The 13242-nt window shown below is 44.1% G+C and overlaps 1 protein-coding gene across 1 annotated transcript in view; it reads left to right on the top strand.

Moving 5' to 3' along the window:
* Positions 1-13242, top strand: part of trim44 (tripartite motif containing 44) — a 117435-nt gene that overhangs the window by 36376 nt on the left and 67817 nt on the right. The window contains exons 3-4 of the mRNA XM_063062239.1: positions 3489-3728; positions 6414-6433. Of these exons, the coding sequence (XP_062918309.1) occupies positions 3489-3728; positions 6414-6433 (260 nt within the window). The remainder of the gene's footprint in view (positions 1-3488; positions 3729-6413; positions 6434-13242) is intronic.

Here is a 13242-nt window from a genome sequence, read left to right as displayed (position 1 = left end):
GGACATTTTTTCCCTGTCTAATTGTGTTCTTTATTGTAAGACATAGAGTATTCATGCTTAATGTATAGTTTTTCTTGTGAATCCGTCAGGACGGATTCCTGTCACAGTATGTTGTCAGGCCGACCAGGGGGAATGCCATACTAGATATAGTATTAGGTAACGAACTGGGTCAGGTCACAGATCTCTCAGTGGGTGAGCATCTGGGGGACAGTGACCACCACTCCCTGGCTTTTAGCATTATCATGGAAAAGGATAGAATCAGAGAGGACAGGAAAATTTTTAATTGGGGAAGGGCAAATTATGAGGCTATAAGGCTAGAACTTGCAGGTGTGAATTGGGATGATGTTTTTGCAGGGAAATGTGCTATGGACATGTGGTCGATGCTTAGAGATCTCTTGCAGGATATTAGGGATAAATTTGTCCCAGTGAGGAAGATTAAGAATGGTAGGGTGAAGGAAGCATGGGTGACAAGTGAGGTGGAAAATCTAGTCAGGTGGAAGAGGGCAGCATACATGAGGTTTAGGAAGCAAGGATCAGATGGCTCTATTGAGGAATATAGGGTAGCAAGAAGGGAGCTTAATAAGGGGCTGAGAAGAGCAAGAAGGGGGCATGAGATGGCCTTGGCGAGTAGGGTAAAGGAAAACCCCAAGGCATTCTTCAATTATGTGAAGAACAAAAGGATGACAGGAGTTAAGGTAGGACCAATTAGAGATAAAGGTGGGAAGATGCGCCTGGAGGCTGTAGAAGTGAGGGAGGTCGTCAATGAATACTTCTCTTCGGTATTCACCAATGAGAGGGAACTTGATGATGCTGAGGACAATCTGGGTGAGATTGATGTTCTGGAGCATGTTAATATTAAGGGAGAGGAGGTGTTGGAGTTGTTAAAATACATTAGGACAGATAAGTCCCCGGGGCCTGATGGAATATTCCCCAGGCTGCTCCACGAGGCGAGAGAAGAGATTGCTGAGCCTCTGGCTAGGATCTTTATGTCCTCGTTGTCTACGGGAATGGTACCGGAGGATTGGAGGGAGGCGAATGTTGTCCCCTTGTTCAAAAAAGATAGCAGGGATAGTCCGGGTAATTACAGACCAGTGAGCCTTGCGTCTGTGGTGGGAAAGCTGTTGGAAAAGATTTTTAGAGATAGGATCTATGGGCATTTAGAGAATCATGGTCTGATCAGGGACAGTCAGCATGGCTTTGTGAAGGGCAGATCGTGTCTAACAAGCCTGATAGAGTTCTTTGAGGAGGTGACCAGGCATATAGATGAGGGTAGTGCAGTGGATGTGATCTATATGGATTTTAGTAAGGCATTTGACAAGGTTCCACACAGTAGGCTTATTCAGAAAGTCAGAAGGCCATGGGATCCAGGGAAGTTTGGCCAGGTGGATTCAGAATTGGCTTGCCTGCAGAAGGCAGAGGGTCATGGGTGGAGGGAATACATTCGGATTGGAGGGTTGTGACTAGTGGTGTTCCACAAGGATCGGTTCTGGGACCTCTACTTTTCGTGATTTTTATTAATGACCTGGATGTGGAAGTAGAAGGGTGGGTTGGCAAGTTTGCAGACGACACAAAGGTTGGTGGTGTTGTAGATAGTGTAGAGGATTGTCAAAGATTGCAGAGAGACATTGATAGGATGCAGAAGTGGGCTGAGAAGTGGCAGATGGAGTTCAACTCGGAGAAGTGTGAGGTGGTACACTTTGGAAGGACAAACTCCAAGGCAGAGTACAAAGTAAATGGCAGGATACTTGGTAGTGAGGAGGAGCAGAGGGATCTGGGGGTACATTTTCGCAGATCCCTGAAAGTTGCCTCACAGGTAGATAGGGTAGTTAAGAAAGCTTATGTGTTAGCTTTCGTAAGTCGAGGGATAGAGTTTAAGAGTCACGAGGTAATGATGCAGCTCTATAAAACTCTGGTTAGGCCACACTTGGAGTACTGTGTCCAGTTCTGGTCGCCTCACCATAGGAAGGATGTGGAAGCATTTTAAAGGGTACAGAGGATATTTACCAGGATGCTGCCTGGTTTAGAGAGTATGCATTATGATCAGAGATTAAGGGAGCTAGGGCTTTACTCTTTGGAGAGAAGGAGGATGAGAGGAGACCTGATAGAGGTGTACAAGATATTAAGAGGAATAGATAGAGTGGACAGCCAGTGCCTCTTCCCCAGGGCACCTCTGCTCAATACAAGAGGACATGGCTTTAAGGTAAGGGATGGGAAGTTCAAGGGGGATATTAGAGGAAGGTTTTTCACTGAGAGAGTGGTTGGTGAGTGGAATGCACTGCCTGAGTCAGTGGTGGAGGCAGATACACTAGTGAAATTTAAGAGACTACTAGACAGGTATATGGAGGAATTTAAGGTGGGGGTTTATATGGGAGGCAGGGTTTGAGGGTCGGTACAATATTGTGGGCCAAAGGGCCTGTACTGTGCTGTACTGTTCTATGTTCTGTGATGTTATGTGCCTGTAACACTTCTGCAAGTAAGTTTTTGTTACACCTGTGCATTGGTACAGTTGTGCAAATGACAAACTCGACTTTGACTTTAACTTTGATAGCAATCCTTTAACAATCGAAGGTTTATGCCCAAGCACAATAAGCTTTTAAGTTAGTTAACCAGGTGAATTCTTGACTAAATTCTAAGTTTCTGTAACTAATTTTAGTCACAAATTACAACTAAATTCCATCTGGCTGGTATAAGTGCTGCTATGTTGAAGTGTTTGGATAGAGGGTATGAAGGTGAATCTGTTGGCGGCATTCACCCCAGGTCATCCACTTCTATCTCGTGGGCAATCCCCCACGTCACTAGAATCTGTGCAGCTGCCTCGCGGCCTCATCAGAAACGGAAAGACATTATTTTTGAAAAGACATTTTACTAGGAGCACGGAAATAGCCTTTGCATAATTATAAAAAATCCTCTGTTGTCCTGTTGGCTCTTTTACAAATCTAAATGGTATATTGTGAACAATATTTTATTGTTTCAGTTATTGGTCAGAAGCTAACTCTGCAACGTTGTAGTAACTGTCTGATCTCCAAAGTTGATAATGAATATGATGTTTTGTTCTGGTCTTTATCAATGTTTTGAAACATTCATAACCGTTCACTGAAGTATTGCCTGATAGTCCATATTTCTCATTCTTAGCAACATTCCCTGATAGACTGCACCCTCATTCACTGTAATATTGACTGCTTTAAGCATCTTGATCTCATGACCAGCAGTATTGTCTGATAGACCTTAACCCTCATCTACACGACATTGTCTTGATGTAACCACACCCACAGTAACAGCTGCATTGCCACACCCTTCATCCAAAGCATTTGTGCCTTGAGATCCCACATTAGCAGCACCATTGCCTGACACTCTACATTTTCCAGTCAGCCCGATCTTTCCTATTGTACCACATCCATGATTCTGGCACATCCTCTAATCTATCCCTCACTAACTTGTGCTCAGATATGTCCCGACTCATGGTTACGTCGTCTTCCCTCCTTCCTCAGGTAACTCAAGGCCAAATGGCAGACTGTATTAAGCAGGAATTTGCTAAGATGAGGAAGATGTTGTTTGAGGAGGAACGAAGGGCCCTTCACCTGGTGGACCTACAGGAGGCGGTGGCTACTGCACACGTCGCTGAGGTAATCGCGGAGATTAATGTCACCATGGAGAAACTTACAGAGGAGATGCAGGAGCTCACAAGGCAGTTGGACACCTTCAATCAGCTGGCACTGTTGAAACCAAAGGTGAGGAATCCTCACTCACTCACTCACTGTGGTGTATGTGTAAAGATTAAATGAACAAAAATGCAAACCCATCGGGTCAGGACAAATGTTTAAGGTAAGTTCTAAGAAGATGGCCAGACAGGTTTTAGCATGGAGTGTGGTGGGTGCTGCCTGGGGTGATGATGCTTTCAAAAAGCCATTCAACAGGCATGTGAATGAGCATGGATAAGGACATGGACATTATATAGGCAGAAGGATTAGTTAGCATTTGATTACTACTTTAATTAGTTTGGCACAACAATATAGGCCAAAGGGTCTGGTCCTGTACTGACCAATTTCAGTGAAATTGAAGTTCCCAATTGGCCAGTTTCTGGGGAAGTGAATTATTCCATGCCAGCTCTAGTGTTAGGGAAGAGAAACCAGGTACACATCTGTCCACAGAACTGAGTGAAAGCAATAAAGAATCCAACTATTATCATAAGATTACAAACTTATTCAAGTAAATTTCTTTCATTTTAAGATACTTGCTTCTTTTTGCTATGTACAATAGCGTGCAAAAGTCTTGGGCACTATATATAGCTAGGGTGCCTAAGACTTTTGCACAGTATTGTATTTGTCAATGTGGTGCAGATTGTGAGTTTGTGAACCTGACGGGAGCACAGGCTGTTGAGAATGGTGAGGGTGGGGTGCCGCTGGAGGGGTGTGGGACAGATAGCAGAGAAAGGAGTGTCAGGTATGAGGGGTGGTGTAGACGCAGACACGCCCAGCTCTGAGACACCAGGCAAAGTCATTTGATTCCAAACAATTGGTTTATGATCATTACAAAATGTCTCCCTGGTGTTTCCCACTCCCCCCCCCCCACCATCCACCTATGTTTCCCCTCACCCTGCCCCCTTCCCACTCTGTAGTCCACTATAGAGACCCATATCAGAATCAGGTTTATATGTCATGGTCCACACATCAAAGTTGCTGGTGAACGCAGCAGGCCAGGCAGCATCTCTAGGAAGAGGTACAGTCGACGTTTCAGGCCGAGACCCTTCGTCAGGACTAACTGAAGGAAGAATTAGTAAAAGATTTGAAAGTGGGAGGTGGAGGGGGAGATCCGTCCCTCCCCCTCCTGTCTTCTCCTATCATTTTGGATCTCCCCCTCCCCCTCCCACTTTCAAATCTCTTACTATCTCTTCTTTCAGTTAGTCCTGACGAAGGGTCTCGGCCTGAAACGTCGACTGTACCTCTTCCTAGAGATGCTGCCTGGCCTGCTGCGTTCACCAGCAACTTTGATGTGTGTTGCTTGAATTTCCAGCATCTGCAGAATTCCTGTTATATGTCATGGTATTTCTTTTTTTTGGGGCAGCAGTACAGTGCAATACGTAAAATTACTGTGCAAAATTCTTAAGCACCCCAGCTATAAATATGCACCTAAGACTTTTGCACAGTACTGTATGTATATCTTTTTGATATTGTTTGATTTATCTTTGCATATCTTTGTACATCTATTGATTTAATTTCCATTTCCATTGACGTAATGTTCCTGCCATAAGAGCAAATATAGCTTCACTCCTGGTCTATTATTTATTTCTGTATCTATTGGTATTCCTCCCTGTGCAGTATATTGATTTAGCTGCACATCTATTGACATAATATGTCTTTAGACTCATTTTTTTTTAACACAGCTTTGCATCCAGTGACAATTCTTCCTGCAGCATACCATCTGTTGCCTATTGTTTGACATCTCCCATCGTTTGATTTCATTTTACTCACCTCATTCAGCAGGGAAGTCATGAGTCAGTCTGACGCCGGCAGTATTTGGTGTCCATGATCTCAGATAGCAGGATACGAGAGTGGATGCCGTGCCTCACAGAGTTCAATTGGCCCTTGTGCCTGCAGAACTGAAGAGTTTCCGTTGGCCTTGGATGTGACAGTTCTGGAAAGCAGCTTTAAGTTCTGTGCTGCAGTTTGCAGGGAATGAATTAAATTATGGTTTTGACTTGAAATATGCTCAACACATTGGCAGGTCATTTTACCCAGAGTTTTAATGCAACATCGGTACAAGTCATTCCAGCACCCCTGATGTGCACCATCATTGTGATATGGCCAATGGAGCAGCTGTCTTGCAGATCCAGATATCTGGGTTCAACCCTGAGATTGTGTGTGGAGTACGTATGTTCCCCCTGTGAGCGTGGGTTTCCTCTGGGTGCTCTGGTTTCCTCCGATTTCCCAAATACTGTGCATTTTTCTTCTTCTTGGGCCTTTGGCTCCCAGTGGAGCTTAGCCCATTGATGACCTCCCATTTCCATCGTCCAAAGTCAACGGTATGGTTGGAGTTCATCAATATTTCTGTAATCCATTGTATCCACTGTACAGAGGATTGGCTTATACAACTTCTGCAGAGCCCTGTTGGCCAGCCTTACCCGTTTCCACCTCTCACGAGGGGGATGTACGGTTGGACTTTAAGAGGTGCTGTACATGAAAATTGTTAAGTTAATTGAACTCTTTAAATTGCTGCTAGTGTTTGGTTGAGTGGTAGAATCCAGGGGAAGATTGGTGGGAATATCGAGTGAATACAAAGGATTAGTGTAAATGGATGTGTAGTGGTCAGCACAGTTAGGCTGAAGGGTTGTGTCGATGCTGTATGAATTGGTGATCATAAATGTATAATATCAATCGGAATCCCCCCAACTAACTCTTCGTATTGTTTCTTTGCAGGATATTGAAGATAAACTCAGGTAAGGTGAGGCAGCTGACTATCACTTTTCAATGCAGTAACATCTTATTGTATACACTGCCATCTGGAAATTTGATTTCAGCGATTAGCTATAGTATGTCACACTGAAGGCTGATTATCAGATAGAAAGTTTTACAGTGTGTGTGTATGCTAGATAGAGTGTGTGAGCTTCAGATACTGACGTGTTTTACAGTAGGAACACTAGGTGTTAAGTGTTGGCTGACATGGAACTGACACTTGAACAATACAAAGACTGACATGTTATTTAGACACTTACAGGTCCACTGCTTGTTATATTGGGATTAACATGAACAGTGCACTTTACAAGACTGATGTTGTCACTGAGTAAACCCAGTTTCAGGGTCAGAGAAAATACGAAGAGCATGGTGATAAAATGAGCGACCAAAAAGTAGGTGGACTTTTGATTGCAAGGACTAGAAAAGCTCACCCAATTTTTTGTAGTAAAATTAGATTACTTGTAGTTTTGATTCTTGATGTTTGGAGATGAGAGATTAATCTCCGATGAAAAGATAAACTGAAGCTGTGCTGTGGTCTTCGTGCCTTATTGTACAAAAGTTTCAGTTGCTGTCCCATGACAGGCGTCAGGAAACGTAGCAGGTGAAAAGGATCAGAATACGTTAACTAGGTAACTTCAGGCCAATGCTTGGGGGCCAGGAGGATCATGAACCTGCCCCTTCCACCCACCTCTGAACCCCTTAGTTGGATTCCAGCCCACTGATTTCCCCACATACTGAATGTGGGGCTTCAGGCTTGTACCTCCTCCTGAATGGTAGTAGCGAGAAGAGGCCCGTCACAGACAGTGAGGGTCCTTAATGATGGATGCCTTGTTCGTGAGGCATCACCTCTTGAAGAGGCCCTCAGTGGCAGGGAGGGTTGTGTGTTATGTTATGATTATTATCACTTGGTACTCACTCTTTATGAACAAGATTACGTAAATATTACTGAAATATTAAATACACAACATTGTGCACACGATGGAACTGACTGAGTCTGCAAGCCTCCTTAACCTCTTGCAGCCCCGGTGTATCAGAGGCTCAGCACCAGGCTGAGAGTGCAGTCAGCGTGTTCTCCAGCGTGCACCTGCAGCTGTTTGCACGTCAAAGCATGCAGTTGCTTTCATCTTCCTTCAAGATCTATCTCAGCTTTCAAAGATACCCACAAAATGATACCTGGAGCATTTGGGAGACAGAAGCCCAATGTGATGTCTATAATAAAATAAGGGTCAGCTTTATCTATAATCTTCATTCAAAAGTATAACTTCTGAATCCTTTTCAGATTGCAAAATTAATGATGGGACAACTTCTGTCATAGAAAAATCTTTAACATGAAGTACACCTGGTGAACATTGATTTAGTATAACCAGTTGTGGTTGGTGTTGTGTATTTGCAGCCTGTCTTGGTACTTAATTAGATAGCACATGTCTCAACGCTTCATGCTCTGAACGTGTCTTTATTTCTCATTCTCGCTTCCATGTTCCCTCATATCACATGCTGGTTTGTCCCCGAATGACGATTGACAAGTGTCAAGCTACGTTAACTGACCTTACCATTTCAATACGTGACAGTTAGTATGACTGCTCTTTGAATGAGGATTATGTTAGCACACTCTGCACAATTTCTAAAATTGTAATGTATCAGTATTCACTGACAACATGCTTTTACATCCACATGGTTTTAATTATGCCTCTCCCACACGTTGGGAGTCCAGAATGCAAGATGCTGTTGTGGTAAATGTACGCCAGCTGTGAATACCTCGCATCTAATCGCAATGTTATAATTATGTGGTTTTTGTCAGGTTTTTTTCAGTCTTGGTTTGTCTTGTGTTTCTGTGATATCATTCTGGAGGAACATTGTATCATTTCTTAATGCATGCAGTACTAAATGACAATAAAAGAGGACTGTGTGTCCTCATAATCTAATCTAATCTAGTCTGTTTAAGAGCCAGGATTAATCTGTAATGGACACATACTGCAATCCTATCTAAATGTACACTGGTTCGTGTACTGGTCAATGAAACAGTATAACACCACCAGCAGTGTGGGTTCACTTCCTGCTGCTATCTGTAAGGAGTTTGTACGTTCTTTCTGTGACCATGTGGGTTTCCTCCTGGTACTCCCACATACCAAAGACATATCGGCTTATTAGGTTCACTGGCCACGAAGGTGTAATTAGACGGTGCAGGCTCATTGGGTTGGAAGACCTGTTACTGTGCCGTGACTCTAAATAAAATTAAATAGTACATCATGGTACCTTTTCATTGTGGTACCTTTAAATATGTTAAATATAGAAGATATGTGAACATTTTATGTATGTGGCCTATACTTCTTACCTAGCTGTCAAGTTTACAGTGCACAGTAGCCATGATCTGCTGATGCCTTCTGCAAGGATTTACCTATCCTGAAGGTTAGCTTAGAAAGAATGCATCATAAGTTTGTTGGTCTTTTTTTAACGGGTTCTTTTGGGTTTTTTTGTTTTGTGGCTGCCTGTAAGGAGCTGAATCTCAAGGTTGTATAATTTATGCATAAGAACGCACACAAAGTGCTGGAGGAACTATGCCAGGCAGCATCTATGGAAAAGAGTGAAGAGTGGACATTTTGGACAGAGACCCTTCATCAAGACTGGAAAGGAAGGGGCAAGGATTCAGAATAAGAAGGTTGGGGGGGAGCGAAGGGAAGAAGTACAAGGTGGTAGGTGACAGGTGAAAGTGGGAGAGGGGGAGGGTGAAGTAAAGAGCTGGGAAGTTGATTGCTGAAAGAGATAAAGGGCTGGAGAAGTGGGAATCTGATAGGAGAGGGCAAAAGACCATGGAAGAAAGGGAAGGAGGAGGAGCACCAGAGGGAGGTGATGGGCAGGTAAGAAGGGAAAGTGTGAGAGGGAAACAGGGATGGGGAATTCTGAAGAAGAAGTTGGGGGGGGGGGAACGCGGCAATTATTGGAAGTTCAAGAAATGGATGTTCTTGCCATAAGCCATCGTGAGGCTTTTCATTCCAGAACAACTGAGATGTCCTCCTTGTTCAAAGAAAGGGGCTTCCCTTCCTCCACAATCAATGCTGTCCTCACCCGCATCTCTTCCATTTCACGCACAACTATCCTCATCCCACCCTCCCACCGCAACACCAGTGATAGGGTTCCTCTTGTTCTCACCTACCACCTCACTAGCCTCCATGTCCAGCACGTAATTCTCCGTAAATTCTGCCATTTCCAACAGGATCCCACCACCAAACACTCCTCTCCCTCCCCCCCACTTTCCACTTTCTGTACTACTCCCTTGTCCACTCATCCCTCCCCACTGATCTCCCTCCTGGCACTTACCCCTGCAGGTGGAACCTGCCCCAATACCCTCTCCCTCACTACCATTCAGGGCCCCAAACAGTCCTTCCAGGTGAGGCAACACTTCACCTGTGAGTCTGTTGGAGTCATCTGCTGTGTTTGGTGCTCCTGTATATTGGTGAGACCCAGCGTAGATTGGGAGACCGCTTCACCAAGCACCTACACGCCATCCACCACAAAAAGCAGGATTTCCCAGTGGTCGTCCATTTCAATTTAACTTCCCATCCCATTCTGACATGGCAGTCCACGGCGTCCATTCCTGTTGCGATGAGGTCACACTCAGGTTGGAGAAGCAACACCTTGTATTCTGTCTGAGTAGCCTCCAACCTGATGGCATTAACATAGATTTTTCGAACTTCCGGTAATTGCCCCCCTCCCTCACCTTCACCACTCCCCAGCTCTGTTTCTCTCTCATACCTTCTCTCCCTACCAGCCTCCTTCCTTTTCTCCCAATGTCTCTGTCTCTCCTGTCAGATTCCCCCTTCTCCAGCCTTTCATCTCTTTTTCCAATCAACCTCCCAACTCTTTACTTCACCCCCTTCCCTCTACTCCTTTCACCTATCACCTGCCAGCTTGTACTTCTTCCTCTCCATCCCCCTCCTCCGTATTCTGACTCCTTTCCAGGCCTGAAATGTCAGCGGTTTACTCTTTCCCATGTCCTCCAGCATTTTGTGTGTGTTGCTTTGGATTTCCAGCACCTACATATTTTCTCGTGTTTATAATTCATACATACTTTGATAATAAATGTAGTTTGAAGTCAATCCTTGGTATCTGAAAAATGCCTGTACAAATAAAGTACATGAAGTGAGGATCAGAGGCCGATGAGAAAATGAAGATTCAGTCTCTGCCCACTCGTCTTCACTTTTGGAAGGAATGATGGAAAAGCTTTTTACAGGAGCGCAAGTAAAGAGAGCCTGTGCCCAGCTGTGATTGTCTAATCTCGCAGCCTCATTCCATCTCCAGACCTCCAGTGTTGGCAGAGCCAGAAGTGGTTGCACTAAAAGCTTTAGTGGTATCACTCCCACCCTCTCGTATCATTATCGACCCTTCTGGCAGAATAGTGGGAATTAAACTGAGATCGAAAGTCAAGGAAGGCTGGATTGATTTTTCTGTATCAGATATGGTTCCAACTCAGCAGGTTGTGGGTTCCAATCCCACACTATAGCTCTGAGAATGAAAGTCTAGACTGTAGCGTCTGTGCAGTACTTGGATAGAGCTGCACTCCGGGGTGACACATTGAAACTAATGTGGCCTCTCACATTCTTCAGTACACAAGTGTAAACAAATATATTGTTTGTTACTCTGGATCCAAAACACACAGTATAAAACACACAATAAGCATAAAGAACACAATAAAAATCACAATAAATATGAATACATACAATTAGCTTATATTCATAGATTGATTCATAAAATTGACAATAGGTGCAGGAGTGTCTATGGAAGTTGGCTCTAACAAGAAATGATAAAGTGGTGATGGTGGGTTAGTGGGTGGAGGTGTTGATTAGCTTAGCCGGGGAAAGTAACTGCTTTTGAGTCGAATGGTTCTGGTGTGGATGCTACGTAACCTCTAATGGAGCAGAATGAGCAGGTCCACGAGTAGGGTGGGTGGGCTCATTCATGATATTGCTGGCCTTTTTCTCTATATGTCCTTGATGGTGGGTAGGCTGGTGCCAGTGATGTATTGGGCGGTTTCAGTTTGCCCCCCTGTCCACCACAGTGCAGTTTCTGTACCGCACAACGACACAGCCTGTTAGGGTGCTCTCAACTACACATCTGTAGAAGGTCATGCATATTGGTGTGCACAGTCCAGCTCTCTTTAGTCTCCTCAGAAAGTCAAGGCATTGGTGAGCTTTCTTGACTGTGGAGGATGTGTTCTGGGACCATGAGAGGTTGTGCAAGATGTGCACTCCCAGATGGATATTGATGAAACTGCCGCACCACTTCAAGGAACAGCAGGGGAGATTTTCAGTGATGTTCCAGACAAGCTTTATCCATGAAACAGTGTCAGTAAATTAGCATACCTGCTGTTTATCTCAAAGCCGAGTTTGGTGTTTCTGGATTGTCTGTCAAGCGCACCAAGGCATCCTGAGGTTGTGAAAGGCATGGTGTATCTGCCGTACTGACCCAGAGTGCTCAGTGGGGGAATTGTGCCAGCCTGTTTGAAAATGAAAGCGTTGTGCTCAGTGTAGTATTTTTATAAACTCTCTTTGGCAATGCAGACACTATCAATGTCATGTGCAAATGGGAAAGGTTGCAGCACTTGAGTTTGCATTCCCTCCTCCCTGGACTGCACACTTCCTTCCAAAATCCATCCGTGCCCAGTTGGAGTTTGGAAGCTTAGCTGGGATCCATTGAATTCAGTACACAGGCAACTCAAGGAAGGGTGGCAATGGTGGTGAGGGTTTTTTGGTGTGATCGTAGTTAGCCATAGTGAAGTGGGTGGTGTTATTTTGGATAGAACCTACCACTGACATCCCACATTCTCTGTCATGTAATACTTTAATCCAGAAACTGGGGTCCCAGAAGCCCCACACATTCGAAGGGACACAAGAAAACTAAATTTGCAATTATTGTGATGAGCTGTAAACATTGAACATTTCACAGGACTCCACAAAATTAATACCACTGCTCATCCCGATATGCTTAGGGGTAATCCTATTTATAGGAAGCTCTTAAACAAGGCCTGACTGGGTGTCAGTACACCGTAGATAAGATCCCTGTGTCCACTCTGTCCCATACATCAAGAATGGAATGGCTGCCTGCTGACTTTATAATGGTAAAGTGAGAGAAGATATGTGAAAGTACATCTCCTTTATACATCCAGGTGTCTCCAAGCAGGAAAAATGATTAGGTGTTGTCAAATGTCTGATTTCCATTCCTTTAATGCTCTTAAGGCATTGTCTGATATACTAATCTTGTAATTGCAAGTTACTGTCTTGAGCACGGAGGCCTGTGGAAATCACACCTGGGTGTTAGCTTGTCTTTTTCTCCAACATATGATCCAACTTTGCACTTGCAATATTTTTAGCCTTAGATGTGCCAAACATTGGTCACTAGTGCCAGTAATAGCGAGCAGGCATTTCAAAGTTCGAAGTAAATTTATTATCGAATTGTATACAACCCTGAGATTCATTTTCTTGTGGGCATACGCAATAAATCCAATAACCATAATAGAATCAATGAAAGTGCACCAACAGCTGTGCAAAAGATGACAAGCTGTGCAAATACAAAAGGAAAAAATAAATAATACATATCGAGAACACGAGATGAAGAGCCCTTGAAATGGGTCCAAAGGTTGTGGGAACAGTTCAGTGATGGGGCAAGTGAAATTTAGTGAAATTATCCTCTTTGGTTCCAGAGCCTAGTAGTTGAGGGGGGATAACTGTTCCTGAACTTGGTAATGTGAGTCCTGAGGCTTCTGTACCTTCTTACTGATGGCAGCAATGAGAAGAGAGCA

Source organism: Mobula hypostoma, chromosome 11 (assembly GCF_963921235.1).
Source record: "Mobula hypostoma chromosome 11, sMobHyp1.1, whole genome shotgun sequence".
Classification (NCBI taxonomy): Eukaryota; Metazoa; Chordata; class Chondrichthyes; order Myliobatiformes; family Myliobatidae; genus Mobula; species Mobula hypostoma.
Note: the sequence above shows the minus strand (reverse complement) of the source record. Positions and strands in the feature narration are given on the sequence as shown.